General features: G+C 43.5%; 1 protein-coding gene across 2 annotated transcripts in view; it reads right to left on the reverse strand.

Annotated features, from left to right (window-relative positions):
- Positions 1–3,902: 3,902 nt before the first annotated feature.
- The window catches only part of MTMR12 (myotubularin related protein 12), a 28,979-nt gene continuing 5,099 nt past the window's right edge, over positions 3,903–27,782 (reverse strand). Inside the window, exons 2-16 of one of the 2 annotated variants that reach the window (XM_073681399.1) lie at positions 23,311–23,374; positions 21,718–21,857; positions 21,291–21,363; positions 20,153–20,289; positions 19,835–19,928; positions 19,370–19,496; positions 18,775–18,850; positions 15,791–15,897; positions 15,556–15,680; positions 14,250–14,328; positions 13,539–13,609; positions 12,922–13,091; positions 11,591–11,761; positions 9,965–10,123; positions 3,903–6,225 (exon numbers count right to left, since the gene is read on the reverse strand). In XM_073681399.1, the coding sequence (XP_073537500.1) occupies positions 5,650–6,225; positions 9,965–10,123; positions 11,591–11,761; positions 12,922–13,091; positions 13,539–13,609; positions 14,250–14,328; positions 15,556–15,680; positions 15,791–15,897; positions 18,775–18,850; positions 19,370–19,496; positions 19,835–19,928; positions 20,153–20,289; positions 21,291–21,363; positions 21,718–21,857; positions 23,311–23,374 (2,169 nt within the window). In that variant the 3' untranslated portion in view covers positions 3,903–5,649. The remainder of the gene's footprint in view (positions 6,226–9,964; positions 10,124–11,590; positions 11,762–12,921; positions 13,092–13,538; positions 13,610–14,249; positions 14,329–15,555; positions 15,681–15,790; positions 15,898–18,774; positions 18,851–19,369; positions 19,497–19,834; positions 19,929–20,152; positions 20,290–21,290; positions 21,364–21,717; positions 21,858–23,310; positions 23,375–27,782) is intronic. The other variant, XM_073681405.1, reaches the window with a different exon arrangement.

The raw sequence follows: 27,782 nt of genomic DNA on the forward strand, positions 1-27,782 counted from the left end.
CTCTGGAGTTCAGGAGGACGACATAATGATCTAGGGGAGAGAATTGATGGACACTGATCAAGGGTAGAGATAACCATCTCCTTGATCACATACTATCAGGTAGGAAAGGAAATTCCTCAGCAGCCCCCGCTGTACACCTGAGACGCAGATGCCACATTTTCTGTGAATAGGAGTATAGCCTGGAGCCACAGTGGGCAATTCATTTTCCCAAATGGCCACATGAGACAGCGACTGTTGTGGAGGCCGCACCAACTGGACAAACGTAATTCTGCTCATTGTTGTTGTTTTATATCAATTGGTATCACTTAATATTGAGCAGAGTTAAATATGTGGAGCAGCAGCCACGGTTTATAGAGGTTATGATAGGGCTGATTGTAACCTGTATTCTTACCTGGAGCAGTTTATCAACACAGAATTTACTGCTTTTTATAAATCAAATGCTCCTGTTACTCAGCCCTTGTACCTTAATCAACAGCAGCCAAGACAATAGGATGCTCCCATAGTCCCACACAGTATGATGTCCCCCACACACACAGTATGATGTCCCCCACACACACCGTTTGATGTCCCCACACAGCCCTTCACAGTATGATGTCCCACACACAGTATAATGCTCCCACAGCCCATCACAGTATAATGCTCCCACACACAGTATGATGTCCCCACACAGCCCCCTAGGTAGTATGATGTACCCACACAGCCCATCACAGTATAATGCTCCCACAGCCCTTCACAGTATGATGTCCACACACTGCCTCCTACACTGTATGATGTCCCTTCAAATAGCATCATATCCTCCACACAGCTCTTCACACTGTATGATGTCCTCACACAGCCCCTCAAAAACAGTCTGCTGTCCCCAGTCTCACCCAGTATGATGTCCCCAAAAAGCCACCCAAACTGTATGTCATCTCCACACACGGTATGATGTCCCCTCCAACAGTATGCTGTCTGTACAGTCTCCAACACAGTATGATTTCCCCACACAGCCCCTTATTTAGTATGACGTCCCCCACATAGTATAACCCCAAAAAGCTACCCACATTTTATGATGTCCCTACACAGCCCCTCACATTATGAGGTCCTCATACAGTAAGTCCCCACAGAGTATGATGTCCCCACACAGTATGATGTCCCCACACAGTATGATGTCCCCACACAGTAAGATGTCCCCACACAGTAAGATGTCCACCCAAAGTATGGGGTCTCTGCAAATTCCCCCCACACAGGTAGTGAGTGCAGCTCTGGAGTATAATACAGGATGTAACTCAGGATCAGTAATGTAATGTATGTACATAGTGACTTCACCAGCAGAATAGTGAGTGCAGCTCTGGAGTATAATACAAGATGTAACTCAGGATCAGTACAGGATCAGTAATGTAATGTATGTACACAGTGACTGCACCAGCAGAATGCAGCTCTGGAGTATAATACAGGATGTAACTCAGGATCAGTACAGGATCAGTAATGTAATGTATGTACACAGTGACTCCACCAGCAGAATAGTGAGCTCAGCTCTGGAGTATAATACAGGATGTAACTCAGGATCAGTAATGTAATGTATGTACACAGTGACTGCACCAGCAGAATAGTGAGTGCAGCTCTGGAGTATAATACAGGATGTAACTCAGGATCAGTAATGTAATGTATGTACACAGTGACTGCACCAGCAGAATAGTGAGTGCAGCTCTGGAGTATAATACAAGATGTAACTCAGGATCAGTACAGGATCAGTAATGTAATGTATGTACACAGTGACTCCACCAGCAGAATAGTGAGCTCAGCTCTGGAGTATAATACAGGAGGTAACTCAGGATCAGTACAGGATCAGTAATGTAATGTATGTACACAGTGACTCCACCAGCAGAATAGTGAGCTCAGCTCTGGAGTATAATACAGGAGGTAACTCAGGATCAGTACAGGATCAGTAATGTAATGTATGTACACAGTGACTCCACCAGCAGAATAGTGAGTGCAGCTCTGGAGTATAATACAAGATGTAACTCAGGATCAGTAATGTAATGTATGTACACAGTGACTCCACCAGCAGAATAGTGAGCTCAGCTCTGGAGTATAATACAGGATGTAACTCAGGATCAGTAATGTAATGTATGTACACAGTGACTGCACCAGCAGAATAGTGAGTGCAGCTCTGGAGTATAATACAGGATGTAACTCAGGATCAGTAATGTAATGTATGTACACAGTGACTGCACCAGCAGAATAGTGAGTGCAGCTCTGGAGTATAATACAAGATGTAACTCAGGATCAGTACAGGATCAGTAATGTAATGTATGTACACAGTGACTCCACCAGCAGAATAGTGAGCTCAGCTCTGGAGTATAATACAGGAGGTAACTCAGGATCAGTACAGGATCAGTAATGTAATGTATGTACACAGTGACTCCACCAGCAGAATAGTGAGCTCAGCTCTGGAGTATAATACAGGAGGTAACTCAGGATCAGTACAGGATCAGTAATGTAATGTATGTACACAGTGACTCCACCAGCAGAATAGTGAGTGCAGCTCTGGAGTATAATACAAGATGTAACTCAGGATCAGTAATGTAATGTATGTACACAGTGACTCCACCAGCAGAATAGTGAGCTCAGCTCTGGAGTATAATACAGGAGGTAACTCAGGATCAGTACAGGATCAGTAATGTAATGTATGTACACAGTGACTGCACCAGCAGAATAGTGAGTGCAGCTCTGGAGTATAATACAGGATGTAACTCAGGATCAGTAATGTAATGTATGTACACAGTGACTGCACCAGCAGAATAGTGAGTGCAGCTCTGGAGTATAATACAAGATGTAACTCAGGATCAGTACAGGATCAGTAATGTAATGTATGTACACAGTGACTCCACCAGCAGAATAGTGAGCTCAGCTCTGGAGTATAATACAGGAGGTAACTCAGGATCAGTACAGGATCAGTAATGTAATGTATGTACACAGTGACTCCACCAGCAGAATAGTGAGCTCAGCTCTGGAGTATAATACAGGAGGTAACTCAGGATCAGTACAGGATCAGTAATGTAATGTATGTACACAGTGACTCCACCAGCAGAATAGTGAGTGCAGCTCTGGAGTATAATACAAGATGTAACTCAGGATCAGTAATGTAATGTATGTACACAATGTCTGCACCAGCAGAATAGTGAATGCAGCTCTGGAGTAGAATACAAGTTGTAACTCAAAATCAGAAAAAAAAGCCCGAACACAAAATTTCTGTATAGATAAAATATTTAATTACAAAATAGCAACTATAATACATCTTTTTTCCATAAAGCGAATGAGGTAAACTTTGTCCAGTACATACAAGCATTTCATACATTAGACCAGCAGGAAGCAACTCAAACATCTCATCTGCATATCTCCCACAATGCATTGCCAACTACACTACAGCAAAGCATGCTGGGAGGAGAACCTCTCTATATATAAAGGCTGCGGCTTCTTCCGGGTAGAAGCTTTTGGCATTTCGTCCCCTTCAGTGAACACCAGCTTTAGTCTCCTCGTCTCAACAGTGAATATTAATAAAGATGTAGCAGAGCTGAACTTGTCATTTGGCACAGTGACATTACCGGGAGGGTTTTTAGGTTTTGTTTTTTACTACATAGGACTGCTGGCAAACCTACTGTTCAGCTCTGCTACAACTGGATAGAAATAATTACAACATGGACAGTGAGAATCTTTCTTTTTTCGTTTTTGGCGCCAGTGGACAGTGAGATTACATGTTCGGATCGTGTGATTTATATAAATTTTTACCATTTTTATCTTTACAGTTGATTATGGATAATTACAGACAGAAAGATCAGCACAAGGACAGTCATAGGTGGACATTTCCCAAACCCTGGGTCCCATGCTGGAATGAGGACAGTCCTAGGCTGGTGTCCGCCATATTAATATAAATTATGAAAATTACAGCACAAAATCCCAGACACCTATATGGCTACATCGCTTTTCCAGAAAGAAATTTAAAGGGTCTCACAATAGGCAACCCCTTTAATATGAGAGCTGCCGAGACCCCAGGCAGACGGCTGATTTTGAAGGAGGAGGTTGTAAATTTATACACTGTATGGGAGAAATATAAAATAATTAATTATTATTATTATTATTATTATTATTATTATTATTATTAAAGGGTTATTCCAATCTTTAGATAATGGATATTTTTGGATAGTTCTTCTAAATCCAAGCAATTATGCAATTTACTGTTTGTTAAAATTTTCAGCCGTTCTAGAGATATTAACACGTTTGTTTACAGCTCGTTGCCATGGAGATCGACCACTGCTGCTGTCTAGCTGAAGCTGGACGGGGAATTAGGAGGTAACGAAAAAAAAAAAAAAAAGTAATTTATTATAATACCCGAATATTCGATTTGGAGCAGATAAATTCAATGCAAATTAAAGTTCCTGGCCGGATTAGAGAAAAATCGTCTGCCAAATTCGAATTTCGTCAGAGTCGCTCACCTCTAGTATGTATTTTGCAATACGCAATGCACGGACGGCCCAAGTCTGGAAAGAGGAATATGGAGGCTACTTGTTAGTTCCCCGCTGCTTCGGCTCATAGAGTATTGCAGCCTAACTGGGCGTATGCACGTGGGTGTCAGGATACATAAAGGGGCTTCTCTAAGAAAAGAGAGATGGTCTACCATCTACCACTGTTACAGGTACAGCCCGATCATGGCCACTGTTTCTAAAGTCTGCTAGCTTCTATCAGGTTTCACACTCCTCCCTTTTCCATGTTGTACACTCATCCACACAGCTTTACTTCAGCCGAGGCTGCTGTAATCACAGGACTTCAACAAGTTGCCTCTTAAGACAAAGGGTTGATGAAAAACACTGCTTTATCATCGACCATGACACAGTGTTAGAGATACAGTAAAGATGCAGCTCGGTCATGTTCGCCGTTTCTAAAAGCTTATGTTATTTCACACTCATCTACCCAGCCGAGGCTGCTGTAATCACAGGACCTCAACTAACAAGTTGCCTCTTAAGACAAAGGATTGACGAAAAACAATAGTTTATCATCTACCACGATACAGTGTTAAGAGATACAGTAAAGATGCAGCCCGGTCACGTTCACCGTTAGTAAAGGCTTGTAGCTTATGTTATTTCACACTCCTCCATCTTCCTTGTACTCATAGACAGAGCTTGACTTCAGCTGAGGCTGCTGTAATCACAGGACTTTAACTAGCAAGTTGCCTTTTTCAGACACACAGCTTGTAATTCTCTATTTGGAGAAGCTGTTCAAGCTATTTTAGCCATCTCGCCATCCTATCTATCTATCCCTGACGTCAGCAGGGAGGAAGTAAATGACTGCAGTAATTTAAGTCTACTCTGCTATACTCTAATTTAACATAAAAGGATTGTGATGGGAATGTCAGTTTGGTCCTAGTTGTTTTTTTTTCTATTTTCTTTCTGCAAGTAAGGCTTGTAATCTGTTCTATGTAATCTGTCCATATTTTACTTGCTTTGTAAACAAGATGTTTAGGTTCTTAACCTAAAAAGTGATTGTCTAGGAATGTCTGGAATAATACAAAACCTATAGAAATAACTTATACATTTGGTGAACAGCACAGAGACAGCTGCCAGTGTATATACGGTATATCTCAGGAAACTAGAACTAGGGAGATTACATCACTCATATAACGCCCAGGTCTATGTCCTCGTCGTCCCGGTTGACCAGATCATCCCCGGCCTCCCAGCTCCACCAGCTGGTGGTGGATATGGACGGTCTAACAAAGTTCATAGGAATATGAGCAAAAGGATACATGGATGATCTCCGGACGGACTTCTTGCGCCTAGCGTCCACGTCATTCTCCTTGGAACCTCGATGCGATAAAATCGGTCTCTCTTTTAATTCATTCTTTAGACTCTTGATTTCATCCAGGAGATCTAAAACCCTCTGGGTGGTAGCTACGTTTCCACCACCGAGGACCTGAGCTTCCGGGATCCAACGCAAGTGTCTCTGGGCCCAGATGCAGATATCGGGCCCTTCGATATGGGGCAGTATCAAGCCGTGAAAGTCTATCGGCTTCCGATGCCAGTTCTCATAGAAGACCCGGTAATCATTGGGTACCTCGTCTGGAGAACTTATTAATTTACTGATTCTTTTGCCAAGGAGACTTTTTATGAAAGGTCCAGGTTCTTCCTTGAAGAATCCTCTCTTATTTGACGATTTTGACTGCGTAAGAGGCAGAGACAATTGTCTGTGATGCTGTAAGAATAAAAATGATATTTGATTTCCTATGGAAATTGTCAATGTCAAAATTTTCATAAACGTTAATATGGGTTTTATTCATGTGCGGCACCAGTAGAAACTTCAGAGCTCATCTTCATGAATAATATAGTAGTAATGCGATTCGGACTCCTCTCCCCTATTACAATGCATTGCTTTAACACCTTCATTATCTGGCGATTTTCGGTTTGTTTTTTTAAACTATTATTTTTTCCTCCCCTTTTCCTAAGAGCCAAAACGTTTTTTTAATTTTTCCATTCACATAGCCGTATGAGGGCTTGATTTTTGTGTGGGACAATTTGTACTTTTGAATGACACCATTTACTTTATCATTTGATTCAGTAGAAAGTGCAAATGAAAAATTCCAAGTTCATTGAAATTGCAAAAAAAAAAAAGTGCAATTTCAGATTTTTATTTTATTTTTTTACCATGTTCACATATGGTAAAACTGACCTACCATTATGATTCTCCAGGTCGCTACGAATATGCAGATACCAAGCATGTATAGGTTTCTTTTTATTTAAGTGGTGAAAACAAAAATCTAAAGTTTGTAGGAAAAAAAAATAAAAAAATTGCGTAGGTCGCCATTTTTCAAGACCTGTAGCATTTTCATTTATTGGGAATCTGGGGCCGGGTGAGGGCTTATTTTTTGCGCACTGAGCTGTCCTTTTTATTGATACCATTTTGGGGTAGATACGATGTTTTGATCGCCTCTTAGTCTAAAAAAAACGCTTGGTAATACGTGCCCCATGGTCCCCAATGATAATCTGCATGTGCTGTGCACATGCTGCGGAAATTTCCGCTGCGGATTATCATTGCGGAAAAATAAGCAGCATGTCCATTAATTTTGCGGACACACAGCGAAATTGCCGCCATTGACTTGCATTGAATCGCATAATATCTGCATGACTACATGTGCACACACGGATATTATGTGATTAAATGTGCGGATGGTACCCGGGTCTGGAGAAGAGGAGACTCATCCAGACCTGGGTACCATAGTACCTGTAAAAAAATAAACATTATACTCACCTTCCGATGGCCTCCCGGTCTCCTGTACGGTTCGCGATGGTCTAAAGGGACCTGTGGTGACGTAATTTAGTCATGTGACAGGTCACGCGACCGCTGACGTCGGTGGTCGCGTGACCTGTCACATGACTAAATGACGTCACCACAGGTCCTTTTAGACCATCGCGAGCCGTACAAGAGACCGGACGCAGCGAGAAAACACCGGGGGCCATCGGAAGGCGAGTATAATGTTTATTTTTTTTACAATTTTTATTCTTTTTTTTTTTTTAAACCATTACTTGGTCACACTATATAAATCTGTGCCGGTTGCATGGATTTATATTGCGTGACCAAGTTGTCAAGCACTTTTCCAAATAATGCTAAAATGGCTTGGAAAGCGCTTGATAACCCACATGCACAAATGCATGCAAAAACGCTTGACAAACGCTTCTACCTGGCAGGAAAAACGCATGTAAAATCCGCATGTACAATCCGCATGTGTTTTTTCCTGCCAGGGAGATACGGAAAAAATCAGCAGCATTTCTGCATCGTGGGCACTTAACCTTATTGCAATTTTGCAAAAGCCAAAAAAAACTGTAATTCTGGGATTTCAATTTTTTTTTCTAGTTACGCTGTTTACAATCAGATTAATTTAGGTTATATTTTGATAAAATAGGCCATTTCTGAAAGCAGCGAAACCAAATGTATTTTTTTTTAATGGGGCAAAAGGGGGGTGATTTGAATTTAAGTTTTCCTTTTTTTTTTTTAAGATTTTAATTATTATTTTTTTTCACTTTTGACTGAATTTAATAGTCACTTTAGGAGATTTGAAGCTGCGATCACAAATATACTTCGAAAGTCGTGTCCCTGACTTTGATGTGGGTTCACACACTGAGCCCACATTCTCCCCACCCACCCACCTACTCCCCCGCACATGACTGATTTAAGAGGTTAATCATTGCTGATGCTGCTGTGATCACAGGAATATACTGATGAACCCATTCCCTCTACAGACACCGCTTGTATACTACCTATTTAACTTGAATACCTTGTTCATTTTAACTATATCTCGGTCTATCTACTCACCTGCTAATACACCTGACATCTGCAGGGAGGAAGTAAAGGACTGCAGTAATTCAAGTCTCCTAGTTTGTGTGTGTAGCCTGCAAGTGGTTAAAAGGCAACAGCAGAGACCTCTCATTTTTAATTCCAGATGCAGATACTAAAAAGGTCGCATCTGTTACATTGATAGCGAATATTAAAATTGGGATTTCTTGCCTTATAAATGGGGTTGGGACCATCAGTTGTGTTGTGCAAAAGTCAGGTGGATACACAGCTGATAGTCCTCCTGAATAGACTGTTAGAATTTGTATTATCGCAAGAAAAAAGCAGCTAAGTAAAGAAAAAAAGAGTGGCCATCATTACTTTAAGAAATGAAGGTCAGTCAGTGTGAAAAATTGGGAAAACTTTGAAAGTGTCCCCAAGTGCAGTTGCAAAAACCATCAAGCGCTACAAAGAAACTGGCTCACATGAGGATCGCCCCAGGAAAGGAAGACCAAGAGTCACCTCTGCTTCTGAGGATAAGTTTATCCAAGTCACCAGCCTCAGAAATCGCAGGTTAACAGCAGCTCAGATTAGAGACCAGGTCAATGCCACACAGAGTTCTGACAGCAGACACATCTCTACAACAACTGTTAAGAGGAGACTTTGTGCAGCAGGCCTTCGTGGTAAAATAGCTGCTAGGAAACCACTGCTAAGGACAGGCAACAAGCAGAAGAGACTTGTTTGGGCTAAAGAACACAAGGAATGGACATTAGACCAGTGGAAATCTGTGCTTTGGTCTGATGAGTCCAAATTTGAGATCTTTGGTTCCAACCACTGTGTCTTTGTGCGACGCAGAAAAGGTGAACGGATGGACTCTACATGCCTGGTTCCCACCGTGAAGCATGGAGGAGGAGGTGTGATGGTGTGGGGGTGCTTTGCTGGTGACACTTGGGGATTTATTCAAAATTGAAGGCATACTGAACCAGCATGGCTACCACAGCATCTTGCAGAGGCATGCTATTCCATCCGGTTTGCGTTTAGTTGGACCATCATTTATTTTTCAACAGGACAATGACCCCAAACACACCTCCAGGCTGTGTAAGGGCTATTTGACCAAGAAGGAGAGTGATGGGGGGCTACGCCAGATGACCTGACCTCCACAGTCACCAGACCTGAACCCAATCGAGATGGTTTGGGGTGAGCTGGACCGCAGAGTGAAGGCAAAAGGGCCAACAAGTGCTAAGCATCTCTGGGAACTCCTTCAAGATTGTTGGAAGACCATTTCCGGTGACTACCTCTTGAAGCTCATCAAGAGAATGCCAAGAGTGTGCAAAGCCGTCATCAAAGCAAAAGGTGGCTACTTTGAAGAACCTAGAATCTAAGACATATTTTCAGTAGTTTCACACTTTTTTGTTAAGTATATAATTCCACATGTGATAATTCATAGTTTTGATGCCTTCAGTGTGAATGTACAATTTTCAGAGTCATGAAAATACAGAAAAATCTTTAAATGAGAAGGTGTGTCCAAACTTTTGGTCTATACTGTACATGTATGTTATATGTCAGGACAAGGTTAACGTGGGCGACACTCAGGATGTTGAATGAATGCCCCTAATAATATATTCATATAATAATGCAGCTGCCCCTACATCAGGACCGTACTCGCCTTAGCGCGCGTTCCTTTTCGGCTTTTCTCCTGCTTTGACTTCTCCTCGTACAGCGGATTGTTGAGAAATGTCAGAGCCTTCAGCTCAAACTGCACCGACCAATCCCACACCGAGTAAAAACTCAAAGAGCCGCTTTGTCTGCCGCTGCCGTCCTCAACCTGCCAAAAAAAAAAAAGGGGGGGGGAATTTGCAAATTCCAGAAGAAGGAAACAGGTCGTGGCTTAAGCAAACTTGGCCTTAATTACTAGATTGCTCCCAGCAGCTGAATAATGGCCCCCTTGTTACACGGCTGAATTCTCATTCTAGGAGACGAGCCGCCAGCTGTGGACAGAGCGACTGCTGGAAAACACGGCAAGGTAAAGGGATGGGAACGTCAAGGGGGAATCAAAGCGTGCACGACCATTTATGTCTCTAGAATCGGATTCCATTCGTCCGTGTAATGTCCGACGCAGACACTGTATTTGGTCTAGTGATTTTTAATCACCTGCCGATGTATAAAACCAGATGCCATAAAGATGACAATACAGATGAAGAATCAGTTTTTTTCTTCTGGATTAAAATCTGACGTTTTTTTTTTTATTTTACGATCGTGTGAACTTAACCTAAAAGTAATCACAAAGTAAGACAACGAATAGATGATGTAAACTGAGCCTGGACAGTGTGAAATGCACCAAATACATCAAACAGCATGAACCACTTGATAAATTTGGCAAATTTTAAGGGTATGTGCACACGGAGTCTTTTTTCCCAACCAGAAACTGAACAGAAATACAAAGTTTGAGATTTAGAGGGGGATCTGGAGAGCTTCCGCTCATAAAAACTCCTCAAAAACGTAAGTGCACACAGCCTAAGACTGTCTAATTGATGTTAGACCGATTTAGTTAATCCGCTCCACCGAGTTATTGTCTGTTGCAGACACTTTGGTGTTATTTCTTTCTGAGTTGGATTCTGCCACATTGGGAGTTTCCCATGCACCCTGATGAAGCTGGGTGAAACGCGCGTTGGGGCGCAGGGCTTCATATCATTGCTATGCAAGTTTGTATTTAATATTACTTTAATTGATGTCTATGCAACATGGTCATACTGTTCATATACTGTCTATAGCCTTAGGTGGTCTCTTCTTAGCCCTCCTTTAAGTTACTCTGCTTTTAATATATATTATATATATATATGAAATTTTACATTTAATAAAGTTTGAAATATTTGTGAGATATTCTGCAGCAACATTTTCTTTTGTTTCTTCATTGGATATTCAGGTGCGTCTCTCTTATTCAGCCGGACATTTTTTTGCCTGTAGGAATATTGGTTAGTCTGACTATGCTGAAGTATGCAGCGTCCTGCTCGTCACCCTTATCGACCATCGTCCGTGCGGGAGCGATTGCTGTGAAACCCTGTGTAGCTCACTCACCAAAAATCTTCTCTTTTCAATTCCTCATTTTGATTGCTATTAGAGAGGAGTGTATGATTTTGCAGGACCGTGGTTGGTAATCTGTGGCCAGAGGACGGAAACCCGTTCGCAGGGCCACGAAATACTGACCCGGCCACTGCAAATGAATTTTCTGATTTCTGCTATGAGTCCATAGATCATTACTATTCCACGGTAATTTGCAGAACAGGGTTCTTACCCACTTATGTGCATCCCTCTGATTGGCTGAATTGAAGAAGAAAGTGCTGAAGATGGGAATATTAATGCTGTCCGACAGAACCGTCAGATAAGTCTCCGAGAACTCAAATGCAAGTGGGTACTGGTGGACCAGCTGCCAAACACAGTCCAGGAAGAGTAAGAAAACAGGAGCCTGAGGAGAGGAAGAAACAAGAAGGTTCTGAACCCAGGGGCGAAGGCAGCCAGTATATTAGCCAACATCTTCAACCCCAGCCTATGAGGGCTCATTCAGACGTACGAGAAAAAAGGTCCTAATTTCATCAATGATTTTATTCAGAGTCCCAGCAATTTTTCTCTATGAAGAACAGACAGCATTCGAGCGCTGTCCGATTGTTTTACGGACTTGATAGGCTTGCATTGCCGATTTTGATCCGACATGATTTTTCGTGGACTACTAAGTCTTCAAAAAAAAAATAAAAAAATCGGACACGTGGAGAACTCCATAGACTATACTATGTGCAAGTGAAAAACACGGATAGAAATCATCAGCCAAAAATTCCATCTGAATGAGCCCCAATTCTCATAGTCAGCTGTTACATGTGTAGTGAAATACCCGGCTCAGTTACTGCTCAAATCTGTGTCCAAGTCATTTAATCTGCTGTGAAGACCCAAAATCTAGCAATTTGAGATGAGCATAAAAGTTTGCGGGACCCTTAAACAGCTGCCAAATCTGTATTCGGTGGCTGCTGGATGAGACCCCAGAGAAAGCCTCCTACCTGCTGCGTCCTCGTCCCTTCATTAGCCGTGATCATTGTGTCTTCATAGACTGGCTAATCAGAGGAGGCGCCGGGGATGCTGACAGGTAGGATGCGGTTCCCAGGGTTCCCATCACACAATACTAGTACAGCTGCTAAACCAAGGATCCTGCACATTTATATTTGCTCATCTCTAATAGCCGTGCAAAAAAAACAAGACCCCGAAAACATAGCGATGCCCAAATAAAAAAAAAAAAAAAAAAAAAAAAAAAAAACCCTAAAAAGGAAACAAAAAGAAAAAGTGACAAAGAACAGCACTGCAAAAAAGGACAAGCACAAATCAATTATATTGCTGCTGTAAAAGTGACAGCAGGAGACACAGATGGTCCAATTCCTGGTGTCCAATTTGTAAACTTTTTAATACTTGAAACCATAAAAGAAGCCACTATATCGACCCCCCCCAGCCACAGATCTGGCTGCCACGTGTGCACTGAGCCCAGAAAAAGGTCATCCCCTGCCTTTCTGAAATGCGTCCTCCGATCTGAGAAGTTTGTACCCGGTAACTCCAGGAATTTCCACATCTTGAGGTCGGGCTTACCTCCCCGTCATTGGTCCTAAGATGGTTGCATCGATCCAGAAAATTATGTCCTCCCATCACCCACTCCTTCTGGATAAGGCTCTGGAACCCGCATCTGGTGCGATTATGTGGATCCATCATGATCTGCACCAGACTGGAGATCACACAGCAGAAGTCGGAGGCAGTGTCCTCTGCGGGAACCAAGACAAGGAATCAGCGATACAATTGAGGACAAAATTCTTTATCAGGAGCAACACAAGGGTTAAAAGGAGTATTCCCATCATCAAGATCTTGTCCCAATATAGAGTAGGTATAATAATATCTTATACCTCCAATTAGTAATATAGTATAGTTCTTCTGATTCTCTGTCTCCTTCCTCATGTGCAGGGCATTGCAGTAGCTTAGGTATCCATGGTTACAACCACTAACAACTAAATGTCACTATATGCATGGTCATAACCATGGGTACCTGAGCTACTGCAACGCCCTGCACATGGGGTAAGAGAAATAGTGAATCAGAAGAAGTATACTACATCTCTAATTGCTAATATTCTTATTATTATGCCTACTACATATTTGGAAAGGATCTTGGAGATGGGAATACGCCTTTAAACAATTCTGCTCTGCACTACGCTTACCTTTAAGGATGACATTAATTCTTTTATTTTCCAAATATTCAATAACTTCAATGGATTTCTTAAGGCACTGTCTGCAACGAGAAAACAGAGAAGGAGCAGAGGTCACACACTCACAGAGGTTTAATGCAATCCTCAACAGGGGGTGCATAGGGTTCAATATATTTTTTGGGTATCAATTCTTTTAGTTTTGCTTGCTCTGTAACGAGCCGTGCTCTTGTATCTATTCCTTAATCCAGGACGGATTTATATCCCTTAGAAGTAACCGATGCAAGCTCAAATTGAATGACAGCAATCAGAGGCAGAAAATGAATAATTATTTGCAGGAATCTTAACATTTCCCCTTTATAGAGGATAATAATAATAATATTAATAGCAAATAGCTATTAGAAATGTGGTATAGTTCTTCTGATTAGCCATGCCGCTTACCCCGATGTGCAGGGCATTGTGGTAGCTTAGGTATTCATGAATACGACCAATAACTAATTAACTGTCACTATATGAGTGTTCGTTTCCATTGAAACCTAAGCTACCGAAATGTCCTGCACATGGGGTAAGAGACATCGCTAATCAGAAGAACTATACTACATTTCTAATTGCTATTGGTAATTGCTAATATTATTACACCTACTACATATTGGGATAGAATCTTGGAGATAGGACTACCCCTTTAAGTAAAAAAATCTAAAATGGCGGTAACGGCCAGCGACTAACCTTATAATTTCAAGCCAATTGCTCGCATGCAGCAGTGAGAACCACTTGAAGTCTGTGACCCAGAAGTCAGTGGAATTATCTAAAGAATAAAATTGGTGTCAGGAAATAAGAATAGACGTATAATTTACAAACAGAATTTAGACAACTTTTTGTTTTTCCCTTACATGTGAATGAGGTTTGCAGCACCTCCTACAGAAAGAAATGGAAAATTCTACAAATATTCAACCACATACAAATAGAGAACCTCAACCCCTTCAGAACTGGGTAATTTTCCACTTTTTAAGCTTTCATTTTTTTTTTGCCCCCTCTTTTTCCATAAAGAGGATACTAAATATGTTCAGGAGATTTACATTTTTTTTATTTTTTTTTTTACTTTTTAATTTATTTTCACTCTGACATCTGGGTGCAGGGAAGGGTTAATCTTCCTGCATATTTTCGACTGTGCTGCGACGCACCGTTTAACCCTTTGTATGACAGAAAAAAATAAATAAAATAAGAAGCTTTCATCTAGACTCACGGAGATAATGCATAAAAAAAAGAAACATATACCGGACTCTGCTTTCCTATTCTCTATTAGCTCCATCTCCAAATAATGCCATAGACTGAGACAGCCGGCATCTGCCTGCAACAGCAGCAACTGGAGCTTACTCTGATTGCTGCTGTTAACCATTTAGATGCTGCTGTCAACCACAGAGAGTGGTGTTTAAATGGCTGTCTCACTCACCGTCTCCTATTGACCATCCTGTGATCATGGGGATCTGACTGCTTACCACTACAACCGTGGGCCTGCTGAATGGCACCATTGCTGCCATCTAAAGTCCTCCTGTGACCAAGCTTCATAGCAGAACCGTAATTACACTACACACTGCAATACCGAGGCTTCGCAGTATACAGTACAAGCAATGAAATGATCACGGGTTCAAATCCCCCAAGGGGAATAAAAATATAAAGTAAGAATGAAAAAAAAAAACAAAAAAAAAAACCCGCAATCAAACACTACATCTCAGCCCTCAGTTTTTTGTACCGCACTATGAACGACATAAAAACAAAACCCAAACACAATAGCAGAACTGCATTTTCTTCACTATTTCACAGCTCTTGGAATTTTTTTTTTTTTACAACTTGTCCTGCAAAAATAACAAGCCCTCATCCGGCTACATCAACAGAAAAATGAGAAAGCTATGGCTGTTGGAAGGAAAAGGGAATGAAAGAAAAAACAAAAACGTAAAATTTCTGGGTACTTAAAGTGTTCAGGAACCAGAAAATGCAAAAAAAAAAAAAAAAAAAAGTTGGATTTTATTTTTACCTATTAAAAACAACTGCTTAAATCGCGTGTAGGCCGCTTGTATCTCGGAGAGGGAGGGGAGAGTGACGGACAGATCCTCAATTCTCACTTCCTCGTAGGGCGGCTGGTGAAGAGTCTTCTCTACGCTGCAGGGAAGAGACAAAATAGAAGGTTACTATTTATCCGTATCAAGAAATTAGCAGCAAAGTCCGGAGCTGCTTAGATTAGCAAAATGTCAGGCTGAGGCGTGACGGACCTGTTCAGGAACGCTTTCTGCTCCTGTATGGAGGAATCGTCTACTTCTTTAGGGAGAGAGGCCATTTTGAACAGAGCCGCCCCATTCTGAGTGGACCAGCACCAAATCTAAAAAAGCAAAACAGACACAGTCAGGAACTTAAAGACTGTGGAAACCTTTGAGGTAGAAGAAACGATCATTACAGTTGTGAGTGGTTAATACCATTCTACTTTCAGTCTGCAATCTCCAGTAATATAGACTGGATGTGGGGTCTGGGTGTCTCTCCCAGTAATATAGGCTGCTTTTGGGGTCTGAGTGTTTCTCCCAGTAATATAGGCTGCTTTTGGGGTCTGAGTGTCTCTCCCAGGAATATAGGCTGCTTTTGGGGTCTGAGTGTCTCTCTCCAGGAATATAGGCTGGATGTGGGGGTCTGAGTGTCTCTCCCAGTAATATAGGCTGGATGTGGGGTCTGAGTGTCTCTCCCAGTAATATAGACTGGATGTGGGGTCTGGGTGTCTCTCCCAGTAATATAGGCGGCTTTTGGGGTCTGAGTGTCTCTCCCAGTAATATAGGCTGCTTTTGGGGTCTGAGTGTCTCTCCCAGTAATATAGGCTGCTTTTGGGGTCTGAGTGTCTCTCCCAGTATTATAGGCTGCTTTTGGGGTCTGAGTGTCTCTCCCAGGAATATAGTCTGGATGTGGGGTCTAAGTGTCTCGCTCCACCTACAGTACAGACCAAAAGTTTGGACACACCTTCTCATTTAAAGATTTTTCTGTATTTTCAAGACTATGAAAATTGTACATTCACACTGAAGGCATCAAAACTATGAATTAACACATGTGGAATTATATACTTAACAAAAAAGTGTGAAACAACTGAAAATATGTCATATTCTAGGTTTTTAAAAGTAGCTACCTTTTGCTTTGATGACTGCTTTGCACACTCTTGCCATTCTCTTGATGAGCTTCAAGAGGTAGTCACCGGAAATGGTTTTCACTTCACAGGTGTGCCCTGTCAGGTTTAATAATTGGGATTTCTTGCCTTATAAATGGGGTTGGGACCATCAGTTGTGTTGTGCAGTAGTCTGGTGGATACACAGCTGATAGTCCTACTGAATAGACTGTTAGAATTTGTATTATGGCAAGAAAAAACAGCTAAGTAAAAAAAAACGAGTGGTCATCATTACTTTAAGAAATGAAGGTCAGTCAGTGCGAAAAATTGGGAAAACTTTGAAAGTGTCCCCAAGTGCAGTTGCAAAAACCATCAAGCGCTACAAAGAAACTGGCTTACATGAGGACCGCCCCAGGAAAGGAAGACCAAGAGTCACCTCTGCTTCTGAGAATAAGTTTATCCGAGTCACCAGCCTCAGAAATCGCACATGAACAGCAGCTCAGATTAGAGACCAGGTCAATGCCACACAGAGTTCTAGCAGCCGACACACCTCTTCAACAACTGTTAAGAGGAGACTTTGTGCAGCAGGCCTTCATGGTAAAATAGCTGCTAGGAAACCACTGCTAAGGACAGTCAACAAGCAGAAGAGACTTGTTTGAGCTAAAGAACACAAGGAATGGACATTAGACCAGTGGAAATCTGTGCTTTGTTCTGATGAGTCCAAATTTGAGATCTTTGGTTCCAACCACCGTGTCTTTGTGCGACGCAGAAAAGGTGAACGGATGGACTCTACATGTCTGGTTCCCACCGTGAAGCATGGAGGAGGAGGTGTGATGGTGTGGGGGTGCTTTGCTGGTGACACTGTTGGGGATTTATTCAAAATTGGTAGACATACTGAACCAGCATGGCTACCACAGCATCTTGCAGCGGCATGCTATTCCATCCTGTTTGCGTTTAGTTGGACCATCATTTATTTTTCAACAGAACAATGACCCCAAACACACCTCCAGGCTGTGTAAGGGCTATTTGACCAAGAATGAGAGTGATGGGGTGCTACGCCAGATGACCTGGCCGCCACAGTCACCAGACCTGAACCCAATCGAGATGGTTTGGGGCGAGCTGGACCGCAGAGTGAAGGCAAAAGGGCCAACAAGTGCTAAGCATCTCTGGGAACTCCTTCAAGATTGTTGGAAGACCATTTCCGGTGACTACCTCTTGAAGCTCATCAAGAGAATGCCAAGAGTGTGCAAAGCAGTCATCAAAGCAAAAGGTGGCTACTTTGAAGAACCTAGAATATAAGACATATTTTCAGTTGTTTCACACTTTTTTGTTAAGTATATAATTCCACATGTGTTAATTCATAGTTTTGATGCCTTCAGTGTGAATGTACAATTTTCATAGTCATGAAAATACAGAAAAATCTTTAAATGAGAAGGTGTGTCCAAACTTTTGGTCTGTACTGTATATAGGCTGGATGTGAGCTCTGTGTCACTCTCCCAGTAATATAGGCTTGCATGTGAGGTGTGTGGATGCTGTAGTCATCTCTAGCACTAATGAATCAGACCAGCTTCAATCCTGGGGTGATTTCCTCTTCTACAACTCATTTAGCATCAAGTTTTTCCCCTCTATCTACAGCCCGTGTGAGTTGCCCTCCATGATTCATCATCTTTTCTGCCATGCACAACCCCTTCACTAACACTTACAAAAGCGAAAGGAAGTGAGGGGTGTCAGAGCCAAGAGCAGAGCTCTGATGGATGATTGTCACATTTTACAGACCAGCTAGCTAGATGAAAGACTTACAAACTCGGCAGCAGCAAAAATTTTTTTTTTTTTATAAATCAAGGCTATTTAGAAGTTTCCTTAGTTTTGCATTTAGGAAGCAAATAAATAATAAAAAAATAAAAGCAAATTGAGTCCAAAGACTTTATGTAGCAACCTCCAGCCCAGCAGGGCTCAGCTCTAAGGCTTGGCTGCAGGGGGCTTCCAGTGATTGCCGCTACTCATATTTACACCAGCACCTAATTAAAGTTAGTTGATCAGAACAAAAGGTGTGTGGAGTTAAAGAACTTTTTAAGCAACTTTTCTGCGTCTGAAAATTTCCAGTCATGTACTCACAGGAATCCCTCTCCCGTGGAACTTGTACACGCTCTCCTCCTGTAAATGGGCCGGGACAATGAAGTAAGGGGGTAACCTACGAAAAAGAGAATGAAGAGTGGTGGGAAGTACAAAGGCAAACAGCTGAGCATCCCAAATATTCAAGGAAAGTCATCTAAGGGGGGGGGAGGCGATAAGTGAGAATGAAGGACACACACATGCTACCTCCTTTATTCCTACAGATGAACAACAACAAATCTGCATAAACAGGAGAATCTGCAGCAAAAATCAGCACCAAATGGTGTGGATTTTGGATTAGGCGAGTATAGTGGGGGTAGGGGCGTTGTAGATTTTACTGCCAATCTGTGGTTAATGTGCAAGAAAATCAGCAACAACTGGGATGTTTTGCAGATTTTTATTTTCCCTATGAACGGAACAAGGAAAATCCAATATTTAAATAGAAAAAATAAAATATATATAAAATATAAATATATATTATATATAATATAAATGTGTGTATGTATATAATAAACTGAGCATTTTACCAAACTAGCCCAAAACTATATATGTAAAGAGTAAGAGATCAGCGGTGCAATAGTTGCCACACAACACATACCATTCTAAACCTTTGTAGGTTTCATTGACGAATACTTTATAAAAGACGTTTCCCTTGGTGCGGTCCAGCTCCGTTCGCCAGTCCTTGTGCTTCTCGAACAATACAGTCGGATCCTTGGCACTTGTAGCTGAAATGACAGGACATATGATGTCCTCTGACGCTGCTGCTCTCCTGCAGATGATGTACGGTGATTGCCCACCAGTGTTACTGCCCTCCCTGCAGTGATTGCCTGCGACATGCGGCTACACACAGCGAAGCCCGTCGCCTCTCCTGGGCCTCAGATCTGCTCATAACATGGAATTGTCTATGGATCTAAGGCTTCAGCCACACGTGATCCGACCACGCACCTACGTCTGTCTATCCAGGCGAGAGTGAGGCATGTAGCCACTGTCATAAGGTAAGGACACTAGTCGTGTCCCGGCCTGTGTAACCTATAGTGTGTATGAAGAGAGCCTGAGAGCTCACCGACATAACGAGGGGCTGCTGCCGAGTAGGAGAAGAGGAAGATCAGCTTCAGAGGTTTAGGGCTGAGCGTGTGATGAATGATCCCATTGACGATCTGAAAAGTAAAAAAAGCAGAAAATAAATTCACTGACGGCAAGAAGAAATCTGGTATAGTGACAAGATGAAGTGCGAGTATTGTGCAGCTTGTCATAGTGAATAAAGCTGTGGGCGCAGCGCTGTGCCGCTGTCCTATCTGTGAGACACCATGATGCTCATTTGGACGCAGGAAACAATAGAAATCAGAAGAGAATATCTCTCCGAGGTGGCGGCCGTTGTTACCCGGTTCACTTCATCCTCTTTGGCGTAGCGGAGACCGAAGTGAAACACCCTGAAGTCTCGGCAGTAGATCAGCAGCTTCTCGGGCTGTTTCTTCAGTGGCGCCCCCAATATGGGGACTTTCTTCTTGTCGTCATAAACTGGAAAAGAAAAATGTGTTATAAGCACTGAGGCGTCCCACACACGGCACAGGGGTCCCGACACCGGCCGTCCCCGAGATGGATGAATTATGCAAATTCCTAGTTTTGCAATAATCTGTACAGATTATAAATCACTGCAGATTCCGCAGTCCGGGAGTCGGGGGAACCCTGGAGGACGATCTCGGGGTCGCTGTGATGGCAGCCGCAGTCGTCGTCTCCCCGCTATCACTGTGTATTATTAGAACAGAGGAAAATGTTCTCGGCGCACCCGGTCACATGCCTCACCTTATCTGCACCCCGGGGTTAATTATTAATTCTCGTCACGCTGTGATTGTCCTAATTGTGTTTATTTTAGTCGGAGATTGAACAATAGAGAAAATCTGACTGGTAATATGGTGACCAGCAGAAATGGCGGCAGCTCTGCCGTATAGAAGACCCCCAGGACCGGACCTCATCACTCCCTCGGCACCAGTACATGGTGTGATGAGAGCTGCGGACCGATCACAGCTCCAGCCAGAAGCATCACGAGCGCCGCCGCTCCAGCCAGAAGCATCACGAGCGCCGCCGCTCCAGCCAGAAGCATCACGAGCGCCGCCGCTCCAGCCAGAAGCATCACGAGCGCCGCCGCTCCAGCCAGAAGCATCACAGTACCACTGCTCCAGCCAGAAGCATCACAGTACCACTGCTTCAGCCAGAAGCATCACAGTACCATTGCTCCAGCAGATACGATTAGATAGATCTATCCATTGAACCTTCCATCTATCTGATGGCTCCATTTATTAGCTTGATCGATCTGATAGATGATAATTGATAGACACATAGAAAGATAGACGGATACACGGCTGAGATTCTGATATTTGTAGGCTGTCAGAATAGAAAGGAAACCTCAAGTAAACTTGGTTAAAAATAGTAGAAATAAAAAAAAAAAAAAAAAAAAGAGGAAGCAGCACGAAATAGTAAAAACTTTACGGTACAACAGACCACACTAAAGTCTCCCCTACCTGCGCACAGCTGGTCCACGCACTGCAATGTGATGTCATTCTCGCCCACAATCTTGTTCTTGAATTCTGGAGCCTACGGGATAAGAAGGACAGAAGACGCCCGGGGGACGGTCAAGGATGTGGAGGAGATAACACAGCAGTCATCACCGGGCGCAGGGGTTGTGGCGCGACATTTCCCCGGAGGGAGGAAGAACTGATCCAGTCAGACGTTTATGGCGTATTTGCCATAAGTGTCTATGATGGGAACGGCCCTTTATCAGCTGCCCAGAACTTTATTATTCTTCGGGCTCTTTCGCGGTCGTGGAGGTCACGTGTAGTAGCCCAGTACGGCATTGCTTGTAATAGGGCCTGTACACGGACACTGATCAATAGGGCAAGCAACGACTCTGCTGACCAAGGAGGGTGCGAGTGGCCGTCCAACACTCACATTATTATCTTCGGCGCCGTCCTCGCACAGGAAGGTGATCTTGAAGTTTGTGCACACCAGCCGCCCGCAGACCCCTCTCTGGGACCCTTCGTCTTGGGATATCTTAAATACATTGCTAGCTTCACAGTGGAGCATCTCACCTGCGGAATGATAACAAAAATGCATGAAATTATCACTGCAGGGGTTGTCTACTACTTGATGATCATAAGGCTAGGTCATCAATAGCAGATTGATGGGAGGGTCCGACAACGGGCACCCCTAAGATCAGCTATTACCAGATGGATGTACAGTGTTCAGCACCCAAACAGCTCAGCTTTTACTGAGGTGCAGTACCTGGGAATGGCCACTACATCACATACGGCACTGTGCTGTTCTTGCTCAATACACTGCAGAGGGGACTGGCGATCACCTGATCACTGCAGCTCCCCCCACTGATCTGATACGGATGACCAAATAAGAGAATTTTTCGAGGCAAAAAAAATTCATCCAAAAATTCAGATTTTTGGTGCCAGTACAGGTAATGTGTGTGTATAACCCCCAAACCCCCCCCCCCCCCTTTTTTTTTTTTAAGCCCCTCCGTTTATAAAACTCTGGGTCTGGGGGGGATAAAAATGACTTATCTGCAATTTGATTTGTGCCAAATGTATTCAAAACAAATAGAAATTTCTCAGCCAAAAAATTGAGCAAACCGAAATGCGTCAAAGAAGTGGAGAATCCCTGTAATTTATCACATAAATATATTGAAAAGTGATGCAGGAGGGGGAGGAAGGTGGGAGCAACAATTCCCGACATTTTTTAGAACTCTTCTTCTTCTTTTTAAATAGTTTTTAATTTCTAAGAACTTTTACAAAACGCAATAACTTCCTGTAGTTTTTGTTACATTGCAGCAGTGATAGAGGAAACAATGTATCGTGCGGAGATGTTGTTCTCGCAGATCACGCAGGTTTGTCACCATTTCCTCTCTTTCGATACAGATTACATCACCGGAGAGACGACCGGCCGAGCGCTTCCTACTGAGGAAATAAGCCGGGAGCCGCGGACAATAGAACACAAGGAAGGAAGACTCCGATAACGATAAGTATGTGCCCCCGCCGAGACCTCGCGAGACCAAAGTGGATGGTGTGTGATGAGCGGTGGTACCCAACGACCGGAAACCCACTGATCTGCAGTTACCTCTCCCCATACACATGTTCGACTCGCTGAGCATTCATGCATTTCCCATCCTCTAATGATGAGGAGATGGCTCTGCTTATCCTCTCCCAGCCTATACGGCAAAGCTGACAAGCAAGCTATAGAAAACAGCATGGGTCAGCCGTGTGTGTGTGTGTGTGTGTGTGTGTGTGTGTGTGTGTGTGTGTGTGTGTGTGTGTGTGTGTGTGTGTGTGTGTGTGTGTGTGTGTGTGTATGTATGTATGTATGTATGTATGTATGTATGTATGTATGTATGTATGTATGTATGTATGTATGTATGTATATATATATATATATATATATATATATATATATATATATATATATATAATTTATTAAACCTATTTATTAGATAAATTAGTTTTCAGAAACACTTGGATCAAAAGAGAAAGAAAATATTACCTGGTAAGAGGGGAACATCGTCGACCTTCGCCGCTTGGTCTGCCTTTTCTTTAACATCGATCTCCTGTTACAAAAAAAAAAAAAAAAAAAAAAAAGTTATAATTTTGGTTTATTTTCATTGAGAACAAACACCCTGCTGTCCTGCAGAAATAGCGCCACACCTGACCACAGGATGTGCACGGTACTGCAATTCGGCCTGAATCAATTCAAGGGATTCTCCAGGAATCTAAAGAAAGTACACAACGAAAGGGAACTCCCCTAACCATCTAATCATCGACCCCCCACCACCACGAAGAAACACAGGGCTGAACATTATTTAATATCAGGTTGGGAGAGGGGGGGGGGGGTCTAAGAAAGTCCTATAAGACTGTCAAGTGGGTAATGCATCCAGCATCCTCACCTCTTGACCGAAGCAGAGAACAAATGAAGAGCGCCTCTCTCTCTCTGGAGGACAAGTCCTGGCAGGTGTTGATATGAAAGGATGCTGTGTAATACTTCACTATTCCTGCGGGGGTGCTGCAGGAAAACTAAGCACTTAGTGCCGGGTTTCCTCACCAATTACAGATGATCACTGGGGGCGTCAGCAGAGAGATACTTTCTTATCTGCTTATTGAAAAAGGTATTTTCTAACTAGTAAGGATTGTGCAAAGTGGAGACCCATGATTTTTTTTTTTTTTTTACCTTTTACATTTACTTCTACTGGAAACAGGGGAAATAAATCAAGTTGGGGGTCACAACAAAATTATTAATAGATTGAAGTCGTCAAAAGTCACTGCATTTGCCCATGATTGCCACAACACGCAGAGGGCGGTAGTGAGCACCCCAAATTATCACCCGTAGTAATGAGATGAGATTAGGAGTTGTCAAAGATGGGAAGGATTCACATACAGCTGCAGTGTCGTCGCAGTGGCTTCAAGAGTGGGCCGGCATATGATGAAAATTCTGGCCAGAAGTAGCCAAAGTAAGGTGTGAAGACACGGGGTCTTCCGTGAGCATAATACCACTCAGATAACACAGGGTGAGGGCAAACAGTGTGGCAATAATTTATTGAGTCACCAACAATCAATAACATATAGAACAGTCCCAGCTAATGCCCAAGATGGTGCAACTTTACACAGTCTCACCCTTCCTTCTCCGCCCGCCTGGGATAGAACAGCTGCGATTTTGGGACTTCCAGGGCCAACTACCACAACCAGTGGCCCCCCGCTTCTGGCGGGCCCGCACAGAGAGGAGGAAGCAGCAAGCTTAGGAAGCTAGCAGTCCATCGAGGTACAAAAGCCAGGAGATCCGGGGGTCCCACCCTAACCTCTCCGAGAGTTTCCATGTGGCCAGATGACCGGCTGGTACCAAGCAAGCTGGCTTCTCCGAATGTCTCCTTCATCGTCCCAACCTGGTCTCCCCAAATGTATCGATGGACTCTCTGATGGGTCAATGGAGCAGATCCTTATCTTTCCAGTCAGGGCCATATACCCTTAGACTGGAATCATGAAGAATCCAAATCTGTGTCTCTTTGGATAGAGCCATGCTACCAAGCTGATGGTCTGAAGAGTCTGATCTTTGATTCTCCTTGTAAAGTCTCTTTCAATTCTGCCTGCTACTGAGGAATATGTTACTTAAATAGTTCACATTTGTTCTTTCAAGTACACATCCACAGGGCAAGGGTTAGGGATGATATTATTCCACAGGGCTCAGGTCTCATTGTTTGAGCCTTTAATCAATTTGAGTTGGTATAGCAGGGAGGCTCTTGTAAATAAACATCCAGCTGGCTTTAGTACAATATGCAATTAGCATAGTGTCATAGAAAATATTAAGAATTTCTCTCTTCCTACCCCCCACCAAACCCCTCTTCCCCTTGACTACTTGTCAAAAGGAGCAAGAGCTAATGCTCTCTAACCAGTTGCTTCTATGCAAATTAGCAGTGTACAGGCCAGAGGTGGCAAACTCATTACCATATGAATGTAGCCCCTAGTAGAACAGGCCTGTGATGAGTAGACCCCTGGCTAAAGGGGAAACCGCTCATTAAGCTTCAAAGAAATTCTATCACACTCCGTACAATAGCAGGGTCATCCTCATTTGCAAACTCTTTTTGCTCAACAGTCTCATAGGCACCGACACGAAATATGGAATACTGTAAGTTCTATAATTCCGATAATGATGGGACACACATTTTTAGTGGCAGGGTCAACTAAGGAAGAATATGCACATTTTTTTCCGGATCTGTGAGCCCTTCCAGTGAGCTGTGGCGCAAAAATACCAAAATAATGGACAGCAGCCATGTAATGTCTGGTCTCTACAGAAAGGTAAATTCGCAATAAAAAATATGGTGTCACTTGCGAACTTCTGCGATCAACCAGCGAGAAGTTATGGCAGAAATGAGATTTTTTAATAAAACCATGAAGGCCAGAGACCAACCCACGTGAAGTCATCACAGGGGAGTGTGTGGGCAGGTCCCCACTTCGGCATAAAATATCCAGCTGAAGACTGATCTATACTCATGCTGGAAGTTATATATTTTATAAGCAGGGGTCCCGTTTGATAACGGCCAGAATTGGAGAGCCTCCCCTCCAGCTAAACTGCATCATCTCTGTGATCTGTCTAGTAGGTGTAGCGTCGGCGTCCCTGCCTCCTGCTAGGCAGGGACGCTGTTCCCCTCACCTCTCCACTCCGTGCCCGGAAGCTCCTCCCGCTCTGCTGGCAGCGCGCGCTGCTTCCCGGCCACTGTGCTTAGGGCGCGCGCGCTCCCCCTCTCTTAAAGGGGCCGCGCGCGCCGTCCTAAGGAGTCCCCGGCCAATGGATCTCACCATATATAAGGCACCTCCTCCAAAATGGAGGTGCCCGAGCAATGTTGTTGCAAAGCCTTCACTCTGCTTCAGCCCTCAGGTCCCGTTACCAGTTACCTGCCAGTCACCTGTCAGATTCCTGCCTGATATCCGTTTACCTGCTTGCAAGCCTGCGGTCCAACGGTCTGCCTTCCGACACCTGTCAGTCTGTCTATGGACCAGCCTGCCCGCTCACCTGGGAGCGCTCACCTGCTACCTGCCTGCTAGTCTACCTGGAGGCTCCGCCGTCACTTGCCGTGACCACCTGGCCGTCCAGAGACTCTTGCCTGCTCACCTGGGAGCGCTCACCTGCTACCTGCCTGCTAGCCTACCTGGAGGCTCCGCCGTCACTTGCCGTGACCACCTGCCTGTCCAAAGACTCTCGCCCGCTCACCAGCCACCTGCCTGCTGTCCTTCTACCCAGAGACTGTCCCTGTCACTTGCCGTGACTACCTGCCCTTCTACCCAGAGACTGTCCCAGTCACTTGCCGTGACTACCTGCCCGTCTTCACTGGGAGCCACCCGCTTCCTTACAAGGACCGCCCCCTTGTATAGTTGCTCAGAGGTTCCACCTCCCAGACCCGTTACAGTAGGTTTCTCTTGTTAATCCCTTTTCATTTTGTGTAACTATATTCTGTATTGTTTTGTCCCCTTTGTAAAATATTTGTATATATTTTTCATTAACACGGCCTCCCTTTTGGATTAAATATAAAATTTAATAGTCCTGTTTCTTGTGCTCTGGAATCGTCGCTCCCCCGAAGCCATATACGCTACCAGAAAGCACGCGTCCGATCAGGCCTGTATTGTATTTGAAAACTGATCGGTGGTGGCAGCAAATAATCTTAATTGGGCTATCGTGAAGCTGGCAGTGATCGTACGGGGGCGTATACACATATTCCATGCATTGGAATTCGGAGGTATGTACGCCATACACTCTCTGCTTGCTTGCCGATAGCTATATAGTGAGTAAATGGGATCGCGCGTGTGCCGAATCCCCTGACAATCCTGACACATAGTAACAAACATCATTGTTTCAGAACCAAGAGAAGACAACATTCAGGGTTATACAAATACTGGTCTGTCCGTTTTGACCCACCACAGAAACACACACAAGTTCTAAAGTCAACACAAACACAATAGTGCATTTCTCTTGGCTTAACAAATCGACGTCTGGCTGATTAAGATTAGAAGCTGTTTTGTCAAATAAGGCCTTGTTCACATGGATACAAAATCCTCCTCAGGAGACTAGAGGGACGTAGCTCCGGTCCAGCTCCGCATCCCTTTAACTGTTTTTCTTTTGCACAATGGCACCCCCCCAGTTACCTGGTTGTACAGGGAACTGCAGCACAAGCCCATTCTAGTAAATGGGACAAAAGTGCCGGAATAGACCGCATCAGGCACATCCACGGCGACGGGGGTCTGGCACTTTTTCTAGTGGGATACCCCTTTAAATATCTCTGGACAGCTTTCCACTTTCCAGCCTTCGTGAAGATGAGGCCGGCTGTGACTTTCCTGAATATTTAACCTTCTATTTCCTTATAAAGTCAGGAAAATAACAAGACGTGATTAGCGCCGCGGGTGATAGCGCTCATCCACTACCACCTTTGCCCCCCGACTCTAGAAATTCCCCCTGGATTTTCCACAAAGTTAATG

This window comes from Phyllobates terribilis, unplaced genomic scaffold (genome assembly GCF_046119375.1).
Source record: "Phyllobates terribilis strain yellow unplaced genomic scaffold, ASM4611937v1 Scaffold_1__5_contigs__length_1240528914, whole genome shotgun sequence".
Taxonomy (NCBI): Eukaryota; Metazoa; Chordata; class Amphibia; order Anura; family Dendrobatidae; genus Phyllobates; species Phyllobates terribilis.